General features: G+C 40.9%; 1 protein-coding gene across 2 annotated transcripts in view; it reads left to right on the top strand.

The window, feature by feature from the left end:
* TBC1D9B (TBC1 domain family member 9B) overlaps nucleotides 1–23,084 on the top strand; it is a 174,377-nt gene that overhangs the window by 126,379 nt on the left and 24,914 nt on the right. For both annotated transcript variants that reach the window (XM_077474303.1, XM_077474302.1), the window contains exons 13-18: nucleotides 262–391; nucleotides 534–632; nucleotides 748–816; nucleotides 2,751–2,991; nucleotides 8,606–8,671; nucleotides 15,494–15,565. In XM_077474303.1, coding sequence (XP_077330429.1) covers nucleotides 262–391; nucleotides 534–632; nucleotides 748–816; nucleotides 2,751–2,991; nucleotides 8,606–8,671; nucleotides 15,494–15,565 — 677 coding nt within the window. The remainder of the gene's footprint in view (nucleotides 1–261; nucleotides 392–533; nucleotides 633–747; nucleotides 817–2,750; nucleotides 2,992–8,605; nucleotides 8,672–15,493; nucleotides 15,566–23,084) is intronic.

Genomic DNA, 23,084 nt, shown 5'->3' with positions numbered 1-23,084 from the left:
CAGTTTCCTCACTGCCAGAAGTCCTAAAGTATTATTTCTATGTTGTGACGCACTTCTGTAATAGCTGGAGATCACAAACTGCTAGGAGCAGGAAGTCGCTGTTTAGTATATTTTCTACATTAAACCATAAAAATTTAATTTTCCTCATGACCTATTGTTCCACCACTGGTACATAATCATTAAAAAATAATGGGGAATGTGTTTGAACTTAATAGCATTACCTTGTATACCTGTAGTAATAAAATGCTTGTTTTCCTCTAGGTATCTTGATAATGTGCTGAACAAGCAAAGTGTGTCCCCTCCAATCCCCCACTTGCACGCTTTACTTACCAGTGGTGATGAACCACCAGTTGAAGTTGAAATTTTTGATCTCATCAAAGCATCCTATGAGGTAAAAGCCCATAAGGTGATGCATTATTAAAGACCCCTTCAACCATAATTTTTGGGCACCCTACCTTTTTTTTTGTAACTTTGATACCTTTTTTAATAAAGTAATTGGATTGTTTACCTGAATTACTATCTTCTGCTTCTAGAAGTTCAGCAGTTTAAGAGCTGATGACATTGAGCAAATGCGATTTAAGCAGAGATTGAAGGTCATACAATCTTTGGAGGATTCTGCAAAGAGAAGCGTGGTAAGAATGAATAAATTATATATAATGTTGCAATTTAGTGTTTAAATTGTGTGCAACTTATATTGCAAGTTTAACAGGATGTTATATATGACCCCTTCTGTTTGCTAATATTTAGGTAAGATCCATTTCTACTGACCTCGGCTTCTCCATGGAAGAGCTGGAAGATTTGTATGTCCTCTTTAAGGTCAGTGTTTTTTTATTTTATACTATTTATCAGTTTGTGAGATAGACATGGTTAACCGCTGTTTCTAAAACCTGCATTTCCCGTAAATTTCAAGTGGGGCTTTGGCGTTATAAAATTGCATGTATTCTATGAGTTGCCAGCATTTCCCTCCTCTGATGTGTAGCAGTGCTTTGTGTAGATCCCTGGTGCCCAACATTCGGTCTGCCAACACTCCACACAGATTAGGTCTGGAGCACAATAGGCTGTGTGTTGAATGACAGAGGTTTCGATAGGACTTAGCACTGGGTCAACTGGCTGTCAGTGACAGCTGTAGTTCAGCAGTAATTGATTTAGCTCTTGGGTTTATGCTCCTGCTACAAAATGCTCAGCAGGAGAGCCCTGTAAGCTGAGCACTGTAAACACAATGTCGGATAGTGCTTCTGCATTGGGTTTAGATAGGAAGGAATGAAAGCTGTGACAGGAGCTCTGTGTGTGTGGACAAGCTGTGGTTTTATATGTGCAGCATTTGTGGAATCTATGAGCACTGTGAGACAGTATGTAGCTACATTGCATTCTTCTCTGATTGAACTTGCATTCCTTGCTGGCTGAAGCAGTGCAATGCAACCTACTTCTTCCTTCATTGTGGGATGGGCTCCCGGTTGGACAGTGCTATTATCAATCATATGTCATCATTACGTAGAGCACAACACACAATGGAGTAATTATTTTGTAAATATTTTATTTTTGAAACAATAAAGTTTTATTTGTATTCAAAATTAACAGATGTACAATCATATTAACATTTGTACATGAGGTTTGGAATGTAAGGTAAGTACTTAGTATAATTGAATTCAATGATAGAGTATTTTTAATAAAATAAACATTATTTAATCGCATCACGGTTTGAAATTGTATTTTCTGAGTTCAAATTTTCTGAGTTCACATAGAGACATGTGTCCATTTCTACCAGGCTACCTCCAATCTGTCACGTTTAGGTTTGGGAAAAAAGGATGCAGTCCTTTCTGTATTATTTTTCAGACCATCCAGAAGTATGTTTACATCTGCCTGCCCATAGACCTGCATGGAGCCTTTGATCAGGCCTGCCTGAAAAACCGAGAGGCCTGACCCAATCGGGTCTACCGCCACAGTACAATCTGGTGCCATTCAAAAGCACCATTTCATCAAAGCATAATCCATTCATGTCCTATTTTATTACTTTTTTTATGAAGTCTTAAGTGCATTTAAGGTTTTATGCATAGATCAGCAGGAATTCTTCCAAGCTTGAGTACCCATTTTGGGGGGGGTGTTAAAAGTTCAGTTCAGAGAGACTACCACATGAGGTTTTGCGCCTAAAAATACTGCTGGGTTCTGACTAGAGTTCAAGACCAATGCCAGACATTACCTTTATTTTCAGTTCTGGGAGAACCTCTGTCAACTGGTAATTTCTGGGTTCCAATCTAGGAGGGTTTTTCTTATGTTTTATCTATTCTATGGGAGACATGAAGAACAGGAATTGAGAGAAAATCTCCCCATTGAGGCACAGACAACAATAAAACACTTTTTCCAATACAGCAGGTGAAGGGTTAGAAACTTTTTTTGTCAGTTTTTTTTATTGCTGTCTGGGTTCCCATTGGGAGAGATATCAGCTAACTTACCATGAACATGGCAGAATTAGAAGTGACCGTAGATATACTCAACATGAAAGGAAAATAAAACCCTTTTGCATGACAAAATTAGCCATTGAAAGCTTTTATTTGTCATGAATCCTTTTTTTATCACCTAAGATGGTTCCATTGCCTACTGAATCTGAAATGTTATTCTCAGCCATGGTGTTCACCTATTCACAGATTACTTTGTTATGTGCAGTTTTCTTGCATTATTCCCAATAACAAAACAATAGGAACTTGTACATGAGGATTGTCTTGCAATGTAATATTGTATATTTTCTACTCTAGGCTCAGCATTTAATGAGCTGCTACTGGGGTGGGAATCGTGCATCCAGTAATCGCCATGATCCCAGCTTGCCTTACCTGGAGCAGTACCGCATTGACTTGGACCAGTTTCAGGAGTTATTTGCTCAGCTCACTCCATGGTCATTTGGCCCTCACATCACTATATTGGCAACACGGATTTTCCGCTTGTTAGACAGCAACAAGGACTCCTTAATAAACTTTAAAGAATTTGTCACTGGACTAGGTATGTAAACAAAACAAATACATTTCTGGCATACATTTTAAGAGATTTTTTTCTATTGAATAAAGTGAAACCTGGAAGATAGTTTATATGGTATTGCAGTTGGCAGACTCTCCACTCTCCTCCAACTACTTATAGCCCTGTTCCTCCCTCTATGGTGGTGTGCTTAATGCAGGTCCTGTGGGAAGTCTTAGCCCTGGGTCACATCTACACGGTTTACTCAAGACCATAGCAGCCCATTTTAATGCCACGGAAACAGGCAAAATGTCCCTGCACCCTTTAGAAAGACTTAGTCGCACAGTGCAATGCAGATCTTAGTGCAGGAAATTGTATTGTATGGGATGCCATTAGGATTAATGCTACCTCCACCCATCTCCTAAACTTCATCACATTTTTTCTGTGAGAATCTATGGGATTACACACCTTTCTGCTTCCTGCACTACTGTGGACCTAGCCTCAATGTGCTTCCATAGTGTTGGAGGATGTTTTCAGTGTTTTTTACAGTGGGAAAAATGTTCATATGTCTATAGGCACTAGCTGACCATGGCAGATGTTCCCTGCCCAGTCTTTCATGTCTATCAGCTGTGATGGATTCTTCTCAGCTGATCCCTATTCCCCCTCCTGCGAAAGGTATATCTAACTGCTCTACGTTTTGCTCCTTAGGCACAACAATATTCCATTTGTCAAATGTACTTTTTTTTTTTATATTGTGATCTTTCAGATCATGTATGAATAGCCAGCTTAAAGTGATTCAATAGTTAATGCTTAACCTAAAATAAAACCTTGAAAGACCTCAATTATCCTGACTCTATGATTCGTTATTGATAATCACGCTAATTGATATCTTTGAAGGTTTTATTTTAAGTTAAGCATACTTACAGTTGTGCTCATAAGTTTACATACCCTGGCAGAATTTATGATTTTGGCAATTTTTCAGGGAATATGAATGCTAACACTTCTTTCACTCATGGTTAGAGTTTAGCTGAAGCCATTTATTCTCAATCTAGTGTCTTTATTTTTTTAAAGCATAATGGCAACAGAAACTACCCAAAATACCCTGATCAAAAGTTTACATACCCAGGTGATTTTGACCTGATAACATGCACACAAGCAGACACAAAGGGGTTTGAATGGCTATTAAAGGTAACCATACTCGCCTATGATCTGTTTGCTTGTAATTAGTGTGTGTGTATAAAAGGTCAATGAGTTTCTGGACTCCTGACAGACCCTTGCATCTTTCATCCAGTGCTGCACTGATGTTTCTGGATTCTGAGTCATGGGGAAAGCAAAAGAATTGTCAAAGGATCTGCGGTAAAAGGTAGTTGAACTGTATAAAACAGGAAAGGGATATAAAAAGATATCCAAGGAATTGAGAATACCAGTCAGCAGTTCAAACTCTAATCAAGAAATGGATAATGAAGGGTTCTGTTGAAACCAAACCACGGTCAGGTAGACCAACTAAAATTTCAGCCACAACTTCCAGGAAAATATGCCACAAAATATCCTTCTTACAATACGCCAAACAGCACAGAGACCAGCCTTAAACCTTCTGGCGCAAAGTCATTTGGAGCGATGAGACCAAAATTTTGCTTTTTGGCCACAATTGTAATCTTTGCAGGTGGATCGCTGATGTTTTGGGCATGTGTGATCTACAAAGGCACAGAAATTTGGTAAAAATTGATGGCAAGATGAATGCAATATGTTATCAAAAAATACTGGAGGAACATTTTCATTCATCAGCCAGGAAGCTGCGCATGGGATGTGCTTGGACATTCCAACATGAGAATGATCCAAAACACAAGACCAAGTCGACCTGTCATTGGCTACAGCAGAATAAAGTAAAGGTTCTGGAGAGGCCATCTCAGTCTCCTGACCTCAATAATCATTGAACCACTCTCAAATGTGCAGTTCATGCAAGGCAGCTCAAGAATTTACAGGAACTGGAAGCTTTTTGCCAAGAGGTATGGGCATCTTTACCATCTGAGAAGATAAAGAGCCTCATCCACAAATACCACAAAAGACTTCAAGCTGTCATTGATGTTAAACGGGGGAAGACACATTATTAAGAACTGTGTTATATAAAGTTTTGATCAGGGTCATTTGGGTAGTTTCTGTTGCCATTATGATTTGAAAAGAATAAACACAGTTGATTGATAATAAATGGCTTCAGCCAAACACTAACCATGATTGAAAGAAAAGTTTTTGTGTTATCATTCATATTCTCTGAAAAATGGCCAAGAAGTCATAAATTCTGCCAGTGTATGTAAACTTATGAGCACAAATGTAAATTAACCACTTCCCACCCGGCCAATGTACATATACGGCCGGGTGGGAGCCGCCTCCTCCTGACTGGACGTTCAGGAACGTCCATCAGAAGGAGGGGGATCGCGCGCCCACGCAGTGGCGCGATCCCGATACGCTCGTGTCACACGGATCGGCAGGAGGGCTCTGTGATTGGCCCTCCTGATCACATGACAGCCATGTCTAATCACAGCCATCATGTGATGTAAACAAACAGCCGGTTGCTAGGCAATCGGCTCTCCTCACACGGAAGTCGTCGCTGAGGAGAGGAGAGCAGATCGCTGCAGCCGGCTGGTGCTCAGTGAGTATGAGCTGATTTACAGCTTTTTACTCACTGATCACTAGTCTAGTGTAATGGACACATGTCCCCAAATAATAAAAAGACATGTCCCCCACATATGTCCCACTAAAATCACATGTCCCAATGATTATCTGCACACATATGTCCGTGATCATTTGCGTACATATGTGCGTGATCACACAAACCAATTATACACAAACGGAATTTTCTTTTACCAAAAACATGTAGCAGAATAAATTTTGGCTTAAATTTATGACAAAATTTGATTTAATTGGACTTCTTTTAAAATAGAAGAAAATGTTGTTGTTTTTTCCAAATTTCCGCTTTTTTTGCGCTTTTTATCACAAAAAATAAAAAACTGAGTCGTGAATAAATACCACCAAAATAAAGCTCTATTTGTGTGAACAAAATGATAAAAATTTCATTTGGGTACAGTGTAGCATGACCGCACAATTGTCATTGAAAGTGCGAGAGCGATGAAAGCTGAAAAATGGGCTGGGAAGGAAGGGGGTGAAAGTGCCCTGTATTGTAGTGGTTAAGGGAGGTTTTTAGCACTTTAGCATTCTTTATGATGGTAGTACAACATTAATTATTGAATAACATTATCTTATGCCCCATTCACACCTGAGCATATCGGTTTCAGGCAGAAAATCACACTATTTTGCCGCGATTTTGTGCAGGGCAAAAGGTCCCCAATGTAAAAAAAAAGAAAAATTCCCAAATCTGCCCGATTCGAGCGACAAAAAAGGGTCCAGAACTTGTTTGACCTTCAGGCGTTCGGCTTCAGGCGACTTGGAGTGGAAATGTGAACCATCCCTATTGAGAATAATAGATTTTTTTCCCCTCCAGCGTTTTGTAGCTTCAAGCTACAAAACGCTCAGGTGTGAATGGGGCCTTAAGGTTTGGGAACACAAGTCAATGCGTACAGTAACCTATATAAAGCATAGTAAAATAAAGGGTTACATTTGCACATAGAAGTAGCGCGGGAGTAAAGCAGTTGTAAAGGCAGAAGGTTTTTTGTCTTAAGGCATTCTGTGCATTAAGATAAAAAAAACCTTCTGTCTGCAGCAGCTCCCCTAACACTTACCTGTCCAGCGATGTCCACGAGTGTCTCAGCTGTCCGAAATTTTCCTTCCTGATTGGCTAAACACAGCAGTGGTGTCGTTGGCTCTCACTGCTGTCAATCAAAGTAAGCTAGCCAATCGGGGGAGACAGGAGGAGGGGCCGGGATAGGGCTCAGTGTCTGAATAAACACAGGGAGCTGTGACTCAGTTCTGGTGCCCCAATAGGAATCTGCTTGCTGTGGGGGCACTGAACAGGAGGGAGGGGCCAGAATCACAGAAGAAGGACCTGAGAAGATGAGGGTCAGGGCTGCTCTGTGCAAATCCACTGCAATAGAGCAGGTAAGTATAACATGTTTATTATTTTTATAGGGAAAAAAACAAGACTTTACAATCATTTTAACATGGTTATTTATTTATTTATTTATTTTTTAACTTAGCTTAGTGTTCTTCCACACTTTTAATTAAATTGGCATAACACCTACTTTATATTTGCTATATGTCCACATTTACATGCCATAACCTAACTGCAAAAGTGAAAACTCACTTTAAAGTCATTCTAAATGCGGTTTTGTAAAAAAATAAAATATATAAAAAACAAATTTATACTTACCTGCTCTGGAATTGCAGAGAGCTGCCCTGAACCTCCTCTTCGTGGGTCCCTTGCTAGTGCTTCCGGTCCTCCCTTTTTGAGTATGTGCTTGCTCCTGCGCCTCATTGTCTCCGTCTGACATACACAGTGGAACTCAGCCTCGCCCGCCACTTCCTCATCACTGACTTTGACAGCAAGGATTGCCTTAACAAAACCCTAGAATCCAGAAAGTGAGAGGAGAGAAGAGCTGCAGATGAGCACATCACTGGATCGAATGAGGGCTCATGTAAGTAAGGGGGGTGGGGGTTGTGTACAACTACAGGGTCCGTACATGGATAGAAATGTATCCAGTCCCTACTGAACCACCAACATTTCGGTCCATATATGACCAGCTTAAAATTGTCCCCGTATAATAGGGACTGTATGATTTATACCCACATTCCATATGTCTCTTTTACTCTAAGCAATCATTGGATTGTACAGTCTACTGTAGCCTCACCAAAACTATCTAATATAAAGACAAACCTGAACAATCCTCATAAATAGAGCCAAATCAGGTCCCTGTTATGTTTTTATATCACATAGTTGATGGTAGATCTAAACAACATCATACACGTAGATGTGTAGTGTATGGTCAGCCTTAGACCTTAAAGTGATTCTAAAGGCAGAAGGTTTTTTTTTTTTTTTTTTTATCTTTAGGCATGCTATGTCCTCAGATAAAAAAAAAACTCCTGTGTGCAGCTGCCCCCTTCAGCCCACCTAGTACTTACCTGAACTCCCTCTCTATCCAGCAATGTTGCACAAGAGGCTCTGCTGTCCAGGACACTCCCTCCTGATTGGCTGATACACAGCAGTGGCGCCATTGGCTTCCACTGCCACTATGGCTCACTGACTTTGCTGTCAAAGTCAGTGAGCCAGTGAGGTGAGAGAGGGGACGGGCTGAGTCGTGGCTCCGTGTCTGGACACACAGAGCAGCGGCTCAGGTCAGGTGCCCCCATAGCAAGCTGCTTGCTGTGGGGGCACTCAGCAGGATGGAGAGGCCATGAGCTCCTGTGAGGGACCCAAGAAGAGAAGGATCTGGGCTGCTCTGTGCAAAACCACTGCATAGAGCAGGTAAGTACAACATTTGTTATTTTTAAACAAAAACAGATTTAACTTACACGTTATCTTGAGATGTCATCCACTTTATCTATTGCATTACAAGGAGATGGCCAACTGCAATAGTATGTAAATCTAAGTTTTTTATAGTGCTTTGTAATGTTTTGACAACTTGGGGACTGTGAAATTGGGACCTTTTCTTTTATTATAGCAGGATCAACCTTATACTACAATCAGTGAGTTTCTGTTCTGTTCCTTTGTTAGGTGGAATGTATCATGGTGACATGACAGATAAGCTGAAATTTCTATATAAATTACATCTACCCCCTGGTAAGTAATACAAGTTCATGTTCAAACACATGCTTCACCCATAGAATGGAGCCATGGTATGAGTTGAGTCATTATATGAAAATGCCATGAATTTTAACCGTGAAAAATAGAAGTCGCTATTCATTTTCACTTACAGAATTGCATGACTTTCTAGGCTACCCTTATATAGTTGCATAGTAGGTGAGGTTGAAAAAAGACACAAGTCCATCAAGTCCAACCCATGTGTGTGATTATATGCCAGTATTACCGTATATAATCATGTATTATCTGCATTTTTCAGCACATTTTTATTCGCTTTTATTCGCACATTTGGCTTATACTCGAGTCTCCCTGCCTCACTGTGCCCATTTGCAGCCTCATGCACCTAATCTCCCAGCGCTGTGACATGCAGTCTAGTCAGCAGCCATCCAGTGTAACAAAGTCCCGCCTTCTCGTCCTCGTCCGTGATAGGCGGAAAACTCACTCACTGCTGGGAAACTGAATCAGTGTTCCATCAAAGACTAGGAGGCGACAGGGCTTTGTTACACTGGATGGCCGCCGACTAGACTGCATGTCACAGCGCCGGTGTTCTGGAGATCGGGTACACGAGGCATACAGATGGGCATTATACACAAGTCAATTGGCTTTCCCAGTTTTTTGTGGTAAAATTAGGTGCCTCAGCTTATATTCGGTTTGGCTTATACTTGAGTATATACAGTACATTGTATATCCCTGTATGTTGTGGCCGTTCAGGTGCTTATCTAATAGTCTTTTAAACTGTCGATGCCGCCCGCTGATACCACCGCCTGTGGAAGAGAATTCCAAATCCTTACCGCTCTTACACTAAAGAACCATCTACGCAGTTTAAGGTTAAATCTTTTTTCCTCTAATTTTAATGAGTGGCCACGTGTCTTGTTAAACTCCCTTCCGCAAAAAAGTTTTATCCCTATTGTGGGGTCACCAGTACGGTATTTGTATATTGAAATCATATCCCCTCTCAAGCATCTCTTCTCCAGAGAAAATAAATTCAGTCCTCGCAACCTTTCCTCATAACTAATATCCTCCAGACCCTTTATTAGCTTTGTTGTCCTTTGTACTCTCTCCATTTCCAGTACATCCTTCCTGAGGACTGGTGCCCAGAACTGGACAGCATAGTCTAGGTGCGGCCACGCCAGAGTCTTGTAGAGCGGGAGAATTATCGTTTTTATCTCTGAGTTGAACCCCCTTTTTTTTTTTTTTTTTTTATATATTCTTTATTTATGGATTGTAGGTAATACAGAAACATACTGAGCAAAACATGTTACTCTTCTTTCCCTGATACCGATTAACCCTTTCATGACTAAGCCTATTTTTGGAATTTGGTGTTTACAAGTTAAAATCCATATTTTTTGCTAGAAAATTACTTGGAACCCCCAAACATTATATATATTTTTTTAGCAGAGGCTCTAGAGAATAAAACGGCGATTGTTGCAATATTTTATGTCACACGGTATTTGCGCAGTGGTGTTTTAAACGCAACTTTTTGGGAAAAGGGACGCTTTCATGAATATAAAAAAAACAAAACAGTAAAATAAGCCCAATTTTTTTGCGTAATGTGAAAGATAATGTTACGCCGAGTAAATAGATACCAAACATGTCACACTTTATAATTGCGCGCACTTGTAGATTGACGACAAAGTACGGTACCTAAAAATCTCAATAGGCGACGCTTTAAATTTTTTTTACGGTTACCAGGTTAGCGTTACAGAGGAGGTCTACTGCTAGAATTATTGCTCTCGCTCTGACGATCGCGGCGATACCTCACATGTGTGATTTGAACACCGTTTACATACGCGGGCGCGACTTCCGTATCCGTTTTCTTTGCTTCGCGAGCTCGCGGGGACGGCGGGCGCTTTGAAATTTTTTTTATTTATTTTAAAATGACTAAATTGTTTTTAAAAAAAAATAAAAAATTTGATCACTTTTATTGCTGTCGCAAGGAATGTAAACATCCCTTGTGACAGTAATAGGTGGTGACAGGTACTCTTTATGGAGGGATCGGGGGTCTAAAAGACCCCCCACCCCTCCTTTACACTTCAATGTATTCAGATCGCCGAAAACGGCGATTCTGAATACCGGATATTTTTTTTAAACCGGCGCCATTGGCAGCCGAGTAAACGGGAAGTGACGTCATGACGTCGCTTCCGTGTTTACGATGAGGAGACTGGAACGAAGCCGATTACGGCTTCGTTCCAGTTCCTCCCCAGCAGCCAGAGCCGACGGATCGCTAATCGGTGCTCCCGATCGAGCGGGAGCACCGGTAACAGCGGCGAGAGGCGGCGGGAGGGGGGGACGTCCCCTCCCGCTCCTCCGGCATAACAGCCGAGCGGCTTTTAGCCGCATCGGTTGTTATGGCTGGAAAGCCAATCGCCCGCTGTAAAAAACGGTACCGGGATGATGCCTGCAGGTGCGGGCATCATCCCGGTATACCCCCCGGAAGCCGAGTACGCAGATCTGCGTACGCTCGGCGGGAAGGGGTTAAGACACATATTACAATAAACAGGTCAAGTAGTAAAATATTATGTAATAGTCCCATCTACTGTGAGTACCTTACAGCCACGACTTTCCCACCCAGCTGGCTGCCTAGCGGCATACAGGCACCTGGACCTCTCCCCGAGACAGGTCCCTTTCAGTCCGTCCCGGAGAGATCCCCCTACGGCGCTGCCTGAACCCCTTTTTAATGCATGCCAATATTCAGTTTGCTTTCTTAGTAGCAGCTTGGCATTGCATGAGCCTATCATCTACTGGGACCCCCAGGTCCTTTTCCATCCTAGATTCCTCCAGAGTTTCTCCCCCCAGTGTATAGATTGCATTCATATTTTTGCCACCCAAATACATTATTTTACATTTTTCTACATTAAACCTCATTTGCCATGTAGTTGCCCACCCCATTAATTCAGATCTTTTTGCAAGGTTTCCACATCCTGCAGACAGGTTATTGCCCTGCTTGGCTTAGTATCATCTGCAAATACAGAGATTGAACTGTTTAGCCCATCCTCCAGATCGTTTATGAACAAATTAAATAGGATTGGTTCCAGCACAGAACCCTGGGGGACCCCACTACCCATCCCTGAACATAACTCCCCATTTATCACCACCCTCTGAACTCACCCTTGTAGTCAGTTTTCAAGCCATGTACTCACCCTATGGTCCATGCCAAGTCAGAAAAAAAGGAAGGGTTCCCCTGGGGGTGGACTTTTTAGGCACGTACACAGAAACAACATATATGACAAAGTACAAAATGTATTTAATAAAATAAAATCATGCCATAAAAAGGGTTAAACATCATCATACATGAAATATCGATATAAATCGTCCATACAAAATATCGTTATAGTTGATCACAATATTAGTTTCCCTATGTGTTTCGGAGCCTTGAGGATCTCCTTCAGGGGCAGATATACAGTGTGGAGTACAGTTCTATTAAAATACAAGCAGCAGAACATTAGAATAATGGACAAATTTGGTCGGACCTTATTTTGTACAGCAAACGTTTATGGGGAACTGTGTCAAATGCTTTTGCAAAATCCAGACACACCATGTCTACGGGCATTCCTTCATCTAAATGGCAACTCACCTCCTCATAGAAGGTTAATAGATTCAAGGTCCCTAGTTTGGGGAAGTTGGCTCTTTTGAAATTCATTGTCTTTCTATCCCCCTTATGTTTCCTATTTTGTGATTTATACTGAAACCAATTGACCTGTGATCGCCGTTTCCTAAATTGCCCTGTATTTCCACATCTGTGATCAGGTCTTTATTGTTCGTAATCAGTAGATCCAGTAACACTTTGTCTCTACCCGTGTGGTTCTCACATTCCTGCTGTATGTTGGTGCAAAATATGCTGGCTGTCATTCTTAGCGTTGGATGTATAGGGGTCCCACTGGACCCTGCAACAATAACTGCAGCTCCCTCTCTTCCCTATAACAATGACCGCAGCCCCCTCTGTTGCCTATAACAATGGCCGCAGCCCTCTCTGTTCCCTATAACAATGAATGCTGCCCCCTCTCTTCCCTATAACAATAACTGCAGCCCCGTCTGTTCCCTATACCAATGACTACAGCCCCCTCTGTTCCCTATAACAATGATTGCAGCCCCCTCTGTTCCCTATAACAGTGACTGCAGCCCCCTCTGTTCCCTATAACAGTGACTGCAGCCCCCTCTGTTCCCTATAACAGTGACTGCAGCCCCCTCTGTTCCCTATAACAGTGACTGCAGCCCCCTCTGTTCCCTATAACAGTGACTGCAGCCCCCTCTGTTCCCTATAACAGTGACTGCAGCCCCCTCTGTTCCCTATAACAGTGACTGCAGCCCCCTCTGTTCCCTATAACAGTGACTGCAGCCCCCTCTGTTCCCTATAACAGTGACTGCAGCCCCCTCTGTTCCCTATAACAGTGACTGCAGCCCCCTCTGTTCCCTATAACAGTGACTGCAGCCCCCTCTGTTCCCTATAACAGTGACTGCAGCCCCCTCTGTTCCCTATAACAGTGACTACAGCCCCCTCTGTTCCCTATAACAGTGACTGCAGCCCCCTCTGTTCCCTATAACAATGACTGCAGCCTCCTCTTTTCCTTATAACAATGACTGCAGCCCCCTCTGTTCCCTATAAGAATAATGGCACTTCCTGCCTTTTTTCCTTACAGCAATAATTGCAACCCCTGCTGTTCCCTACAGCAAATCACATTTTACTAAACCCAGCACCATCAAGCCTGCATTACTGTGCTCCAAACATCATTAAAAGCTTAGCCTGCATACTCTATAATTCTATATATCCATTAACCACTTTAAGGTCCTGAGCGTTTTTCAGCTTTTAAAACGCTAAGCTCTGAAGCTCCAAAACAACCAACAACCAAACTCCCATTCATTTCATTAGCCCCTGTTCACATATGAGCTTTCTGTCACCTGAAGCAAAACATCAAAAAATTACATGAGCTTCTTTTTGGCAGATTACAAGCGGTTTTGGCCCCATAGACTTCAATAGAAACGCCTGACTTGAGCAGAAAAACGCTCGTAAAATGCTCAAATAGCAGCTCTCCACCCATAATTTCCTCTCCCTAGTTTTTCTACTGGCTAACCAAAAATGCTTGAAGCTGTAAAATTCTTTAAAAAAGCTTGTAGTTCTTTCTATTGGCTAACCAAAACCACCTGAAGCTGTAAAATGCTTTAAAAAAGCTTGTAAAAAGCTTTAAAAAAAACACCCGGAAAACGGCAGTAAATCGATATGAAAATCCAATTAATTTCAATGGCCCCTGTTCACATATTAGCGTTCTGTCACCTAAAGCAAAATGGCCATCGCTCAAAATAGTACAGGGATTTCTTTTTTGGCAGATTCCAGGCGTTTTTAATTAGTTTACATTGGTGACCTATTGACCTGTACAAAGTCACGTGACTTTCTACCATGATAACAATACGCTCAGGTGTGAACGGAGCTAAGACCAAGCCTATTCTGACACTTTTCAAATATGTATAAAACAGCATTTTTTTCTAGAAAATTACGTTATATATTTTTTTAAGCAAGGTCCCTAGAGAAATTTTGGGTGTTGCAAATTTTTATGTCACACAGTATTTGCACAGCAGTTTTTCATACGCAGTTTTTTTTTTTTGAGGGGAAATAATTTTGATGAATTTTAGTGCACTGCATTCCTCCCTGACATGAACTCTCCTCCCTTGCTTGCCGTAGCAATGCTATGCAAGCTGTCTGAAAGCAGGTCCTGTGGGATGTGCTCCATGGCCATAGACCTGCATGGAGCCTCCAGTCAGGTCCGAATGAAAAACTGAAAGGCCTGACCTGATTATAAAACATGTGTGATAGTTCCAAAGAGGTAAACGTGTCCTAAAGATTAGTCTTGACATTTTTAACGCAACACACCACAATGCATGGTATGTATGTTGTAGTGCTCTTCGGTGTGGCTTTGTTGACTTCTACAGTAACAGTACTATGGGGTGCCATTCAAAATAGTGGGTGTATGCATTAACATGTGTTTGGTTATGCACAGCTTCAGTCCCTGGCTCCCCAGTGGGATAGGAGAGCTTGGAGAGTTGGGGGGGGTTCCCCTCCACCACTAGTCAAAGTGATCCAGCGGCTAATTAGCCACTAGGATTGCTTTTACAAAAAAGGGCATCGCCCACTGAAAAACATACTAGGGTGATGGTAGCTGCAGGCATCATCCCGGTATAACCACTTCAACCCAACAATGTACCAGTACGTCGCTCGGGCTGAACTTGTTACCGTAATATAAAAATCTCCCACCACACAATAACATTCTGTCATCCGCAAGTTATTCTAACAAAATTTACTACAGCAAAGATTGTCTGCTCAAATATAAAAACTAAACATTCACAGTGCTTGTAAGGATATTTCCTTTAAAAAGTACTACTTGTAACTCATCTAGGCACATCTAAGACAATGGACAGACCTGAACACACACTGGAGGTGATTATATCTGCTAGCTGATCAGAGTTTGGGATCATTACTGTCATTTTTCTCAGCCTTCTATACAGAGCAAAAAATAGAAATGATAATGGAAAATATATTCAGTTCCACATTGTGTCTGAGAGGAAAAAATATTCATTTGTTATATTGCCAGTAGGCTGTTTAGACTTTGTGCGGAAATTGTTGTTGGTTATCATTGTCTAATCTACAAGCTGTATTTTTACCCTGAAATGTGCAGGACCCATCTTGTCTCACCAAATTTGATTTACTACTGTTATAATATACTGATAACCATTATGGTTTTGCCTTCTGCATTGATTCATTTGATTATATTTTTTATTTTCTGATCTGGTTGTCTCTCTCATTGGCTGTAGCTTTGAGTTCAGAAGAAACAGAATCCGCTCTAGAAGCCACTAGCTATTTCACAGAGGAGGTCACTCCCGAAAGTAAGTAGGGCAACATCTGCAATAGTTTTGGTAAGCTTGGAAGTAACACTGCACAGTAAGATTGCACATGCTTGGGCTTATTGGCCCTTAAGAGGTTTAAAGTAAGTGCTTGGAGAAAACCAGTCAGTAATAAGTACCTGTAAAAATCTGAATCGCCATTCTTAGCTTGTTATTCTGGTTCAGTCTCAGGGATAGGTATATGTTATGTTATTCATTTGTTTTTTCTCCTTTTCTGAGCAAAACTATCAACTGTTATGTTGCAAGACACCATTAAAGGAGTTATAAAGGAAAAAGGCTTTTTTGTCCTAATGCATTCTATGCATTAAGATAAAAAGCCTTCTATGTGTAGCAACCTCCCCAGCATCCCCTAATTACTTACCTGAGACCCATCTCTCTTCAATGATGTCCATGAGTTTCTTAGCCATCTGGGACTCTCCTCCTGATTGGCTGACACACGGTAGTGGTGCCATTGGCTCCTACGGCTGTCAATCAAGGTCAGTTAGCCAATCAGGGGAGAGAGGGGGCAGGGCCAGGCCTCAGCTCTGTGTCCAAATGGATACACGGAGCTGTGACTTGGCTCCAGTGCCCCCATAGCAAGCTGCTTTCTGAGGGGGCACTCGACAGGAGGGAGGCACCAGGAGCAGCAAAGAGGAACCCGAGAAGAGGAGGATCCGGGTTGCTCTATGCAAAACCAACTGCGCAGAGCAGGTAAGTATAACATGTTTGTTATATTCATTTAAAAAAAAAACACTTTACAATCACTTTAAGGCTGTTGTATCTCCTGCTCGAGTTCAGAGAGAAAAAGTTATTGATAAGCAAGAATGAGTCCAGAGACAGGTAACAAAAATTATGAAAGGTCTGATGGATCCCGAGTGACTTCAGGAACTTGAAGTGGAGTTCCAGTCATTTGTTTATTTATGAACAGTAGCAGCTATAAAAAGTGTAGCTGCTGACTTTTAATAAACAGCCACTTACCGCAGTCGTGTTCTACCCATGTCTTCCCTCGGCGGTGCCGACATCTCTAATATGAGCACCCGACTGTGACAGCTTACAGCTTCACAGCTGGGTTCCCACTGCGCATGCATGAGCGGCGCTGCTGTCTGACTGGCCCCAAAGTCTTTTAGGATCTGTCATATGTCCCAGAAGACTTTGAGAGGGAGCGCTTCTGCTTCCAGTCGCCTAGGCGACCAAAACGGAAATGTCAAATTTGAATACCTGCTCCCCCCTCCCCCCCTTCCTTTCCAAAAGCTCTGTTTCACAAACAGGAGCTGGGGAGGAGGCCTTAAAGCGGAAGCTTTAATATGTACAGTCAGGAGGAAAGAAGGGAAAGGGGAGACGTGATTGAAACCTTTTAAATACATCAAGGGGGTGAATAAGGTTCAGGAGGGCAGTTTTTTCAATATGAAACCAAAATCAAGAACATGGGGACATGACCTCTAACTATAGGAAAACTATTTTAGAAGGCATTATTTTACTGAAAGGGTAGCTGATTCTTGGAATAGACTTCCAGCCGAGGTAGAGAGGCAACAGTAAATGGCTTCGAACATGCTTGGGACAAACATAGATCTATACGCAGACAAAACAGTTAACGAAAAAACAAACTGGGCATATTCAATGAACCATTTGGCCTTTTTCTGATGTCACTTTTCTATGTTTTTATAACTGTCTACTGGAGGAGATAAAACTGTCAATTGACAAAGCTTTTCATTACTGAAATGGATATTTTGATGATAGGCAACTCCTATCCTCATATTGATTAGTGGTTCCAAATTAATAACTACTGCAGTAGGGAACAGACACAAAAGATATGCTCAGCATCTTTCCAAATAACCGTTCTTCTTTATTATGACGCATTTGAAGGCTTTTATACACATGATTACGTAGGTATCACATTAATATTACAATTGTACGTTTATGGTAACAAGGGGCGTTACATAGGCAGGCTAATTCTAATCAGGACTTGAAAGAATGCAAAACATGTACTGAAAACATTGTTAGTGCCGTGTGCACAGTGAGGGCATTGTGCAATACATATAAAATAGAATACAATTATATACAGAACCTACAAATTTCCATTAGTCTCCTCTCTTTTGATCAATATTTTGATCACTAACCATACCTGCTATCACCTTTTAACCTGGAACCTCCACATGCTTAGGTGGAGGTAGTCCTGGCCAAAGAGGCAAAAACTCCATTGTGGAGAAAATAATAGCTGAGCAGCTTTTTTCATTACAAAATGACTTTTCACTGTGAAAAACAAATGATTGATAAGACATATTTACAGAGTACTGGCTGTACACTCCTGTGGCCAGAATGGCTTTCTAGCTTAATTGTTGGTATGCTGACTTATCAGCATATGTAAACACAGACAATTCTACATAAAATGGAAGCGGTACAAAAGACAAATATGACTTCAACGTGGCTAAACTACTTTTAAAATATATATATATCCCTTACAATTAAAGTAATTGAATCAAAAAGTACCCTAGACTGTTATCGCAAGAGGGAAACAAATCAAACAGAGATTTCTTTAATTTAGCCATTTTTGCAGTGTCTGGTGTGGATCCAGATGACTTTTCTTTCAAGTGTTGCAAAACTGTACACGAAATAGATGCTGTATTGAGTCTCCAAACATTTCCTTATATATAAATGTCTCTTAACAATCCACAAGTCACCTGGCTTTAGTTTTAGATCCTTCCAAACTTTTAGGATCTGTAATTGGGGAGAAAACACATAAATAAGCTTGTCAAAAACCTTAAAAGATCAGCAACATTCTCTGTGAGATCTGAATGGAGGACTTCAGCTGCTGAGACAAAATATAAGCAAGTGAGTAACACACTCCGAAACCAAATCCCAAAGGGAGAGAGTCCAACATCCCCTCACGGGCTTGATAAAATATAATAAAACATTCAGGCAAAAGTTTTCTAGTTTCTTACTCTACTTTGTCCGCTACATTGTAGACAGTAGGGGGTGTAAAAATAAAACTTCAAAACTTCTAGTAAGGACTCTCCTATAAAAATGATTTCCTCTGTTACTCTGTAGATTCTGTACTTAAAAACTACTTCTGAGAACACCTTTTTTTTTTACTGTGGCCTTTGCAGTAGCATTTGCCACTGGACATCCAGAAAACATGTCCATACAAACAAAATACATACTCGTAAGATCCTGACTTGGATATATCTTTTTGTTATCTCTGGAAGGGATGTTTAGCTTTTGGTAACACCTTTGGTAACAGGTAAAACAAGAAGTGGTATGTTATAAAAACAACTGTGGAGAACCCTGGCTCTATCCCACGCTCATTTACTAAGGCAGCCATAACTACTTGTGACTGATGAGACACGGTCCATGTGTCAAGCTGAAAGGAAAAGAGTGTCTGGCAGACATAAATGATCACCTTTTCCAAAGTCTTGTTTCGTAAGAAGTTGCCCTCTGTGGACCACTTGTGCTTCTCTTTCTGGGGTCCTTAAAGTTGAATTATTAATCCCAGCCATACTGGGCCAGAACTGGGGTGGAATCTGTGAGTTGCACAGACCCAGCAAGTGTCCGGGGCTGTAAATGCAGAATCCTTAGAGTCACCTGGTCTGCTTCCATATTTGAGTTTTACTGTTAGTATGGCTACCTCAGCAAGAACCTGGAAGGCTGAAAACAGCTGATCAAATTAACTTGGCATGCTTGATTGATTTACCCGCCGAAGTAAAAACAAACTTCTGGCCCTTCAAATGGAACCAAAAGCTCTCTATATCTCGACTATCTATATAAATATATACCCTTTTTATAGCTCACAGGCTTTTCTAAAACATGGCGCTCTGCTTCTTGAGCTGGGGAAAAAGGATCCAATGACTCTGAATACAGAGAATCCTTCTGGGTGATAAACTTCATCCTCGGTATAAAACCAGGAATAACACTACAAAAAAGTAAATACTCGGGTCTTCATGGAGTGTGTCCTGCACTGGGCTCACAGCAGCTGATTCCCACGTCATCAATTTAACACATGTGCTTTTTCTTTGTCTCCAGACTCCTCCAATAGAGGCAATAAGGTGGCTGGATTCAAATGTACACATTTTTCATTGTTAGATTTGTACATAAACACACAAAACAAATTCATATTTTGAACCTTTCATTAGACAAACACTTAGCTATATATTTGCTGTGCAGAATGTCGGACTATTAAAAATTAAATATTCAACCAAAATAATATCTGTAACTTTGTCTAATAGCAACTTTCCATAAAGTTACAGCTCTGATATATCAGAGTGAACCCTTCATTACTGGGTCCAGCTTGCATAAATATAACAATGGCTTTTTTTCTATCATGCTGTTTGTATAAGAACTCCAGTTTCATGTTTCAAAAAGACAACTTTTTCCTGGCAATATTTTAATAAACGATAACAATACCCTGCAGTCATACAGAGATGTCCATAAACCCTAAGTATTCTTCTACTTACACCCACTGCACTTACAAGAAAAAGGGGCACATCATTTCACAATCCACTCATTCTGCTTTGGATTTCAAAAATAAAAATACATAAAAACAAAAGGACCAACAATATGTATGACGGACCAGAAAGCACTTGGCCATCAACAACTATAAACCAACTGGCTGCAGGCAGCAGCTATCCTAACAGGGTGTGTGGACTTGATGTGATGGGTCTGTTATATTTACATTTTATTTATTATTACTCTCACATCACGGACCGCATATCAAGTTATTATCAGACTTTAAGATTTCATTTCTGTAGAAAAACTTCCTTATGTATCCCACCCATCTTGGCTTTGTTAAACATTATTGCAGCTGTATTCAAATTAACAACCTCATCTTAATCTTTTTTTTCCTTATACTCAATAAATGTAAAATTACAAAATTGTTATCTTAATCTAAACTAATTCCATTTTTACCAATTTCCCCATTAGCCTGGATTTCATTTCCAACCAAAGGTTGTCTAAACCAGTTTCAATATATATATAATATGATAATTTCAATATCACACACTAAAATATATGCACAGATAAATGTCCTTAAAGGGGGACATATTACTTTAATTTTACTCAATTTCTCTCTCTTTTTTTTTTTTTTAATGCACTATTTCCACTATCACAGGATATTAAATTTGTGTAAGACACGGTTAATTTGTAACCTTCATTTTACCATGTTTGGAAAACAGATTCAAAAATAATTGTGATCACATTGTTTATCATTAGATTCGTTAACCCGGCACATTTTGTTATAAATGTTTTGTCTAAAAAAAGTGAAATTGGCATGGTGTCCTTGCAGCTTATCACCAATCTCTCATGCCAGCCACATTCTTTCAGGAGAGCACAAAGGAGGGGGCCACATCTGCGTACATGACACAAGCGATGGAACTAAAAGTTCCAGCATTCACAAACATACACAAGTATCGCTCTAAAATCGCTTACATTATTCCCATTTGTACACAACACATGCATATCATTCTCTCACTTTCTTTTAACGCTTTTTAATACTTCCTTGCTTAAATTTCTGCTTTCTTTATTTTGTTCTGATATCCTTTGCATCCAATGTATTGTAATACCATGCTTCACATACTGTACCTTCTATGATCAGACGGGCAGCCATAGTGCTCATCCCATCTTTCCTCTCTGACAACATATAAAGCATTCTGTTTTAACTCTCATTACTGTTTCTTGACTTTACTAGTTGTAGTGCCTGACCAAAAATTCATCCCACAACTTAACATCAAAAAGTCCCTTTCTGTCTAGTGTTAATGTCACTCTTGATCCATCCTGCTCACATAAATAGCTGTTTCTCTAGCTGTATAATCTGCATGATTCTTTGTCCCTGTGGACTTTGGTGGTAACCCAGTGTGGATCCCTGTCCACTTTAACCATTAAACTAGGGGCTCAGTATAGGCGGAACCGCACCTTCGGTTCATATATAGCGCTCCTCTTGCGCTGGGCATTTTTGAGGGTCTCTTACCCTTCATTCCCTTACTTAATTTAATGCCCATAATGACTGGCCAGTCTTCTCTACGTGTGCCTATACCCTTTTGCCTCTAAACTACTTTATCTAGCAGATGTACTACATATACCTGTGAACAGCACTATTCTTCCCTTTCTCTATAACACTCCGATGGATAGTAGACAGTGACAACATAACATATGACCACCAATCAATACAGTTCGATTAAGGGGAGTAAAATAGGTACCCTTTGTCCTGAAAATGCCTTACCGATCAAGGAAGTCTGATAACTCAAATGTAAGCAAAAGGCTTACCTCAGCCGGCTGATTATCAGAAATTCCCGGATCGTCTCAAGCTCCTCATTTCGGATACTCAGGGTCACCTGATAACCCCTGCTGGGCTGGCTTCGCCACCTGAAATGGATATTTTGATGATAGGCAACTCCTATCCTCATATTTATTAGTGGTTCCAAATTAATAACTACTGCAGTAGGGAACAGACACAAAAGATACGCTCAGCATCTTTCCAAATAACCGTTCTTCTTTATTATGACGCATTTGAAGGCTTTTATACACATGATTACGTAGGTATCACATTAATATTACAATTGTACATTTATGGTAACAAGGAGCGTTACATAGGCAGGCTAATTCTAATCAGGACTTGAAAGAATGCAAAACATGTACTGAAAACATTGTTAGTGCCGTGTGCACAGTGAGGGCATTGTGCAATACATATAAAATAGAATACAATTATATACAGAACCTACAAATTTCCATTACAATTACCTTTTGCGTAATCTTAAAGTAGACCTTGCAGAATAATGCATGGTCCACATATACTGTCCAGCCCCCCCCCCCCTTTAAAGCAACATGATGTCAGAAGGTGTAAAATGTACCTGTAAAGAAAAAGTATGCTTTTTACAACCTTACCCCTGTCTTCTGCATCACTGGGTGTGACATCACCATCTTTCTGGTAAGATTCCAGGCAAATGCAGAGCAGGCCAAATCTCTCGAAAGGGCATTTTAGCCTATTACAAGAGCATCTTCTCCTGAGATTTTGGCTGCTCTGTATTCCCCAAGATCTCACTGGAAGTAGTACAACGCCACCTTCACATAGGCAGTGCTGGCGAAAGATGGTGGTAAGGTAACCATAAATCTGACCTTTTTATTTGCAGGCACGTATGAGATATGCGAACACTGAAAATTTTAAATGAAAACTTTGCACACTGCTATACACCCTTACAAATTTCTTGCAAACTTTTGCATATAAAACTGGATTTTTGCTTAACATACATTGCCATCCATGTTCAAGCGGACCAGCTGCATCAAAGTAATCCCTCTCTGGCCTTTATGCAAAAGTTTGCTAGAAATATGTAAATATGTAGCAGTGTGTAAAGGGTTGCCGATGGTGTCCCTGAGACATCCCCAAGGTCCATGAGCTCTCCGGGCTCTCCCTTGTGAGTGTAGGTGCTGTCCGGTGTTGCTACGTGCTGCTCTGAGCTTGGTGATTGCCAGGGCTCTGGCCCTTCTCTCTGACATCTCTCCTTGCCCTTCCTAACTGGCGGCTGTCAGTGGGTCAGAA

The sequence above is a fragment of the Lithobates pipiens genome, unplaced genomic scaffold (assembly GCF_037356315.1).
Source record: "Lithobates pipiens isolate NorthernLeopardFrog02 unplaced genomic scaffold, aLitPip1_a1.2 Scaffold_8, whole genome shotgun sequence".
Classification (NCBI taxonomy): domain Eukaryota; kingdom Metazoa; phylum Chordata; class Amphibia; order Anura; family Ranidae; genus Lithobates; species Lithobates pipiens.
The sequence above is the reverse complement of the archived record's forward strand: the minus strand, read 5'-3'. Positions and strand labels throughout refer to the sequence as shown.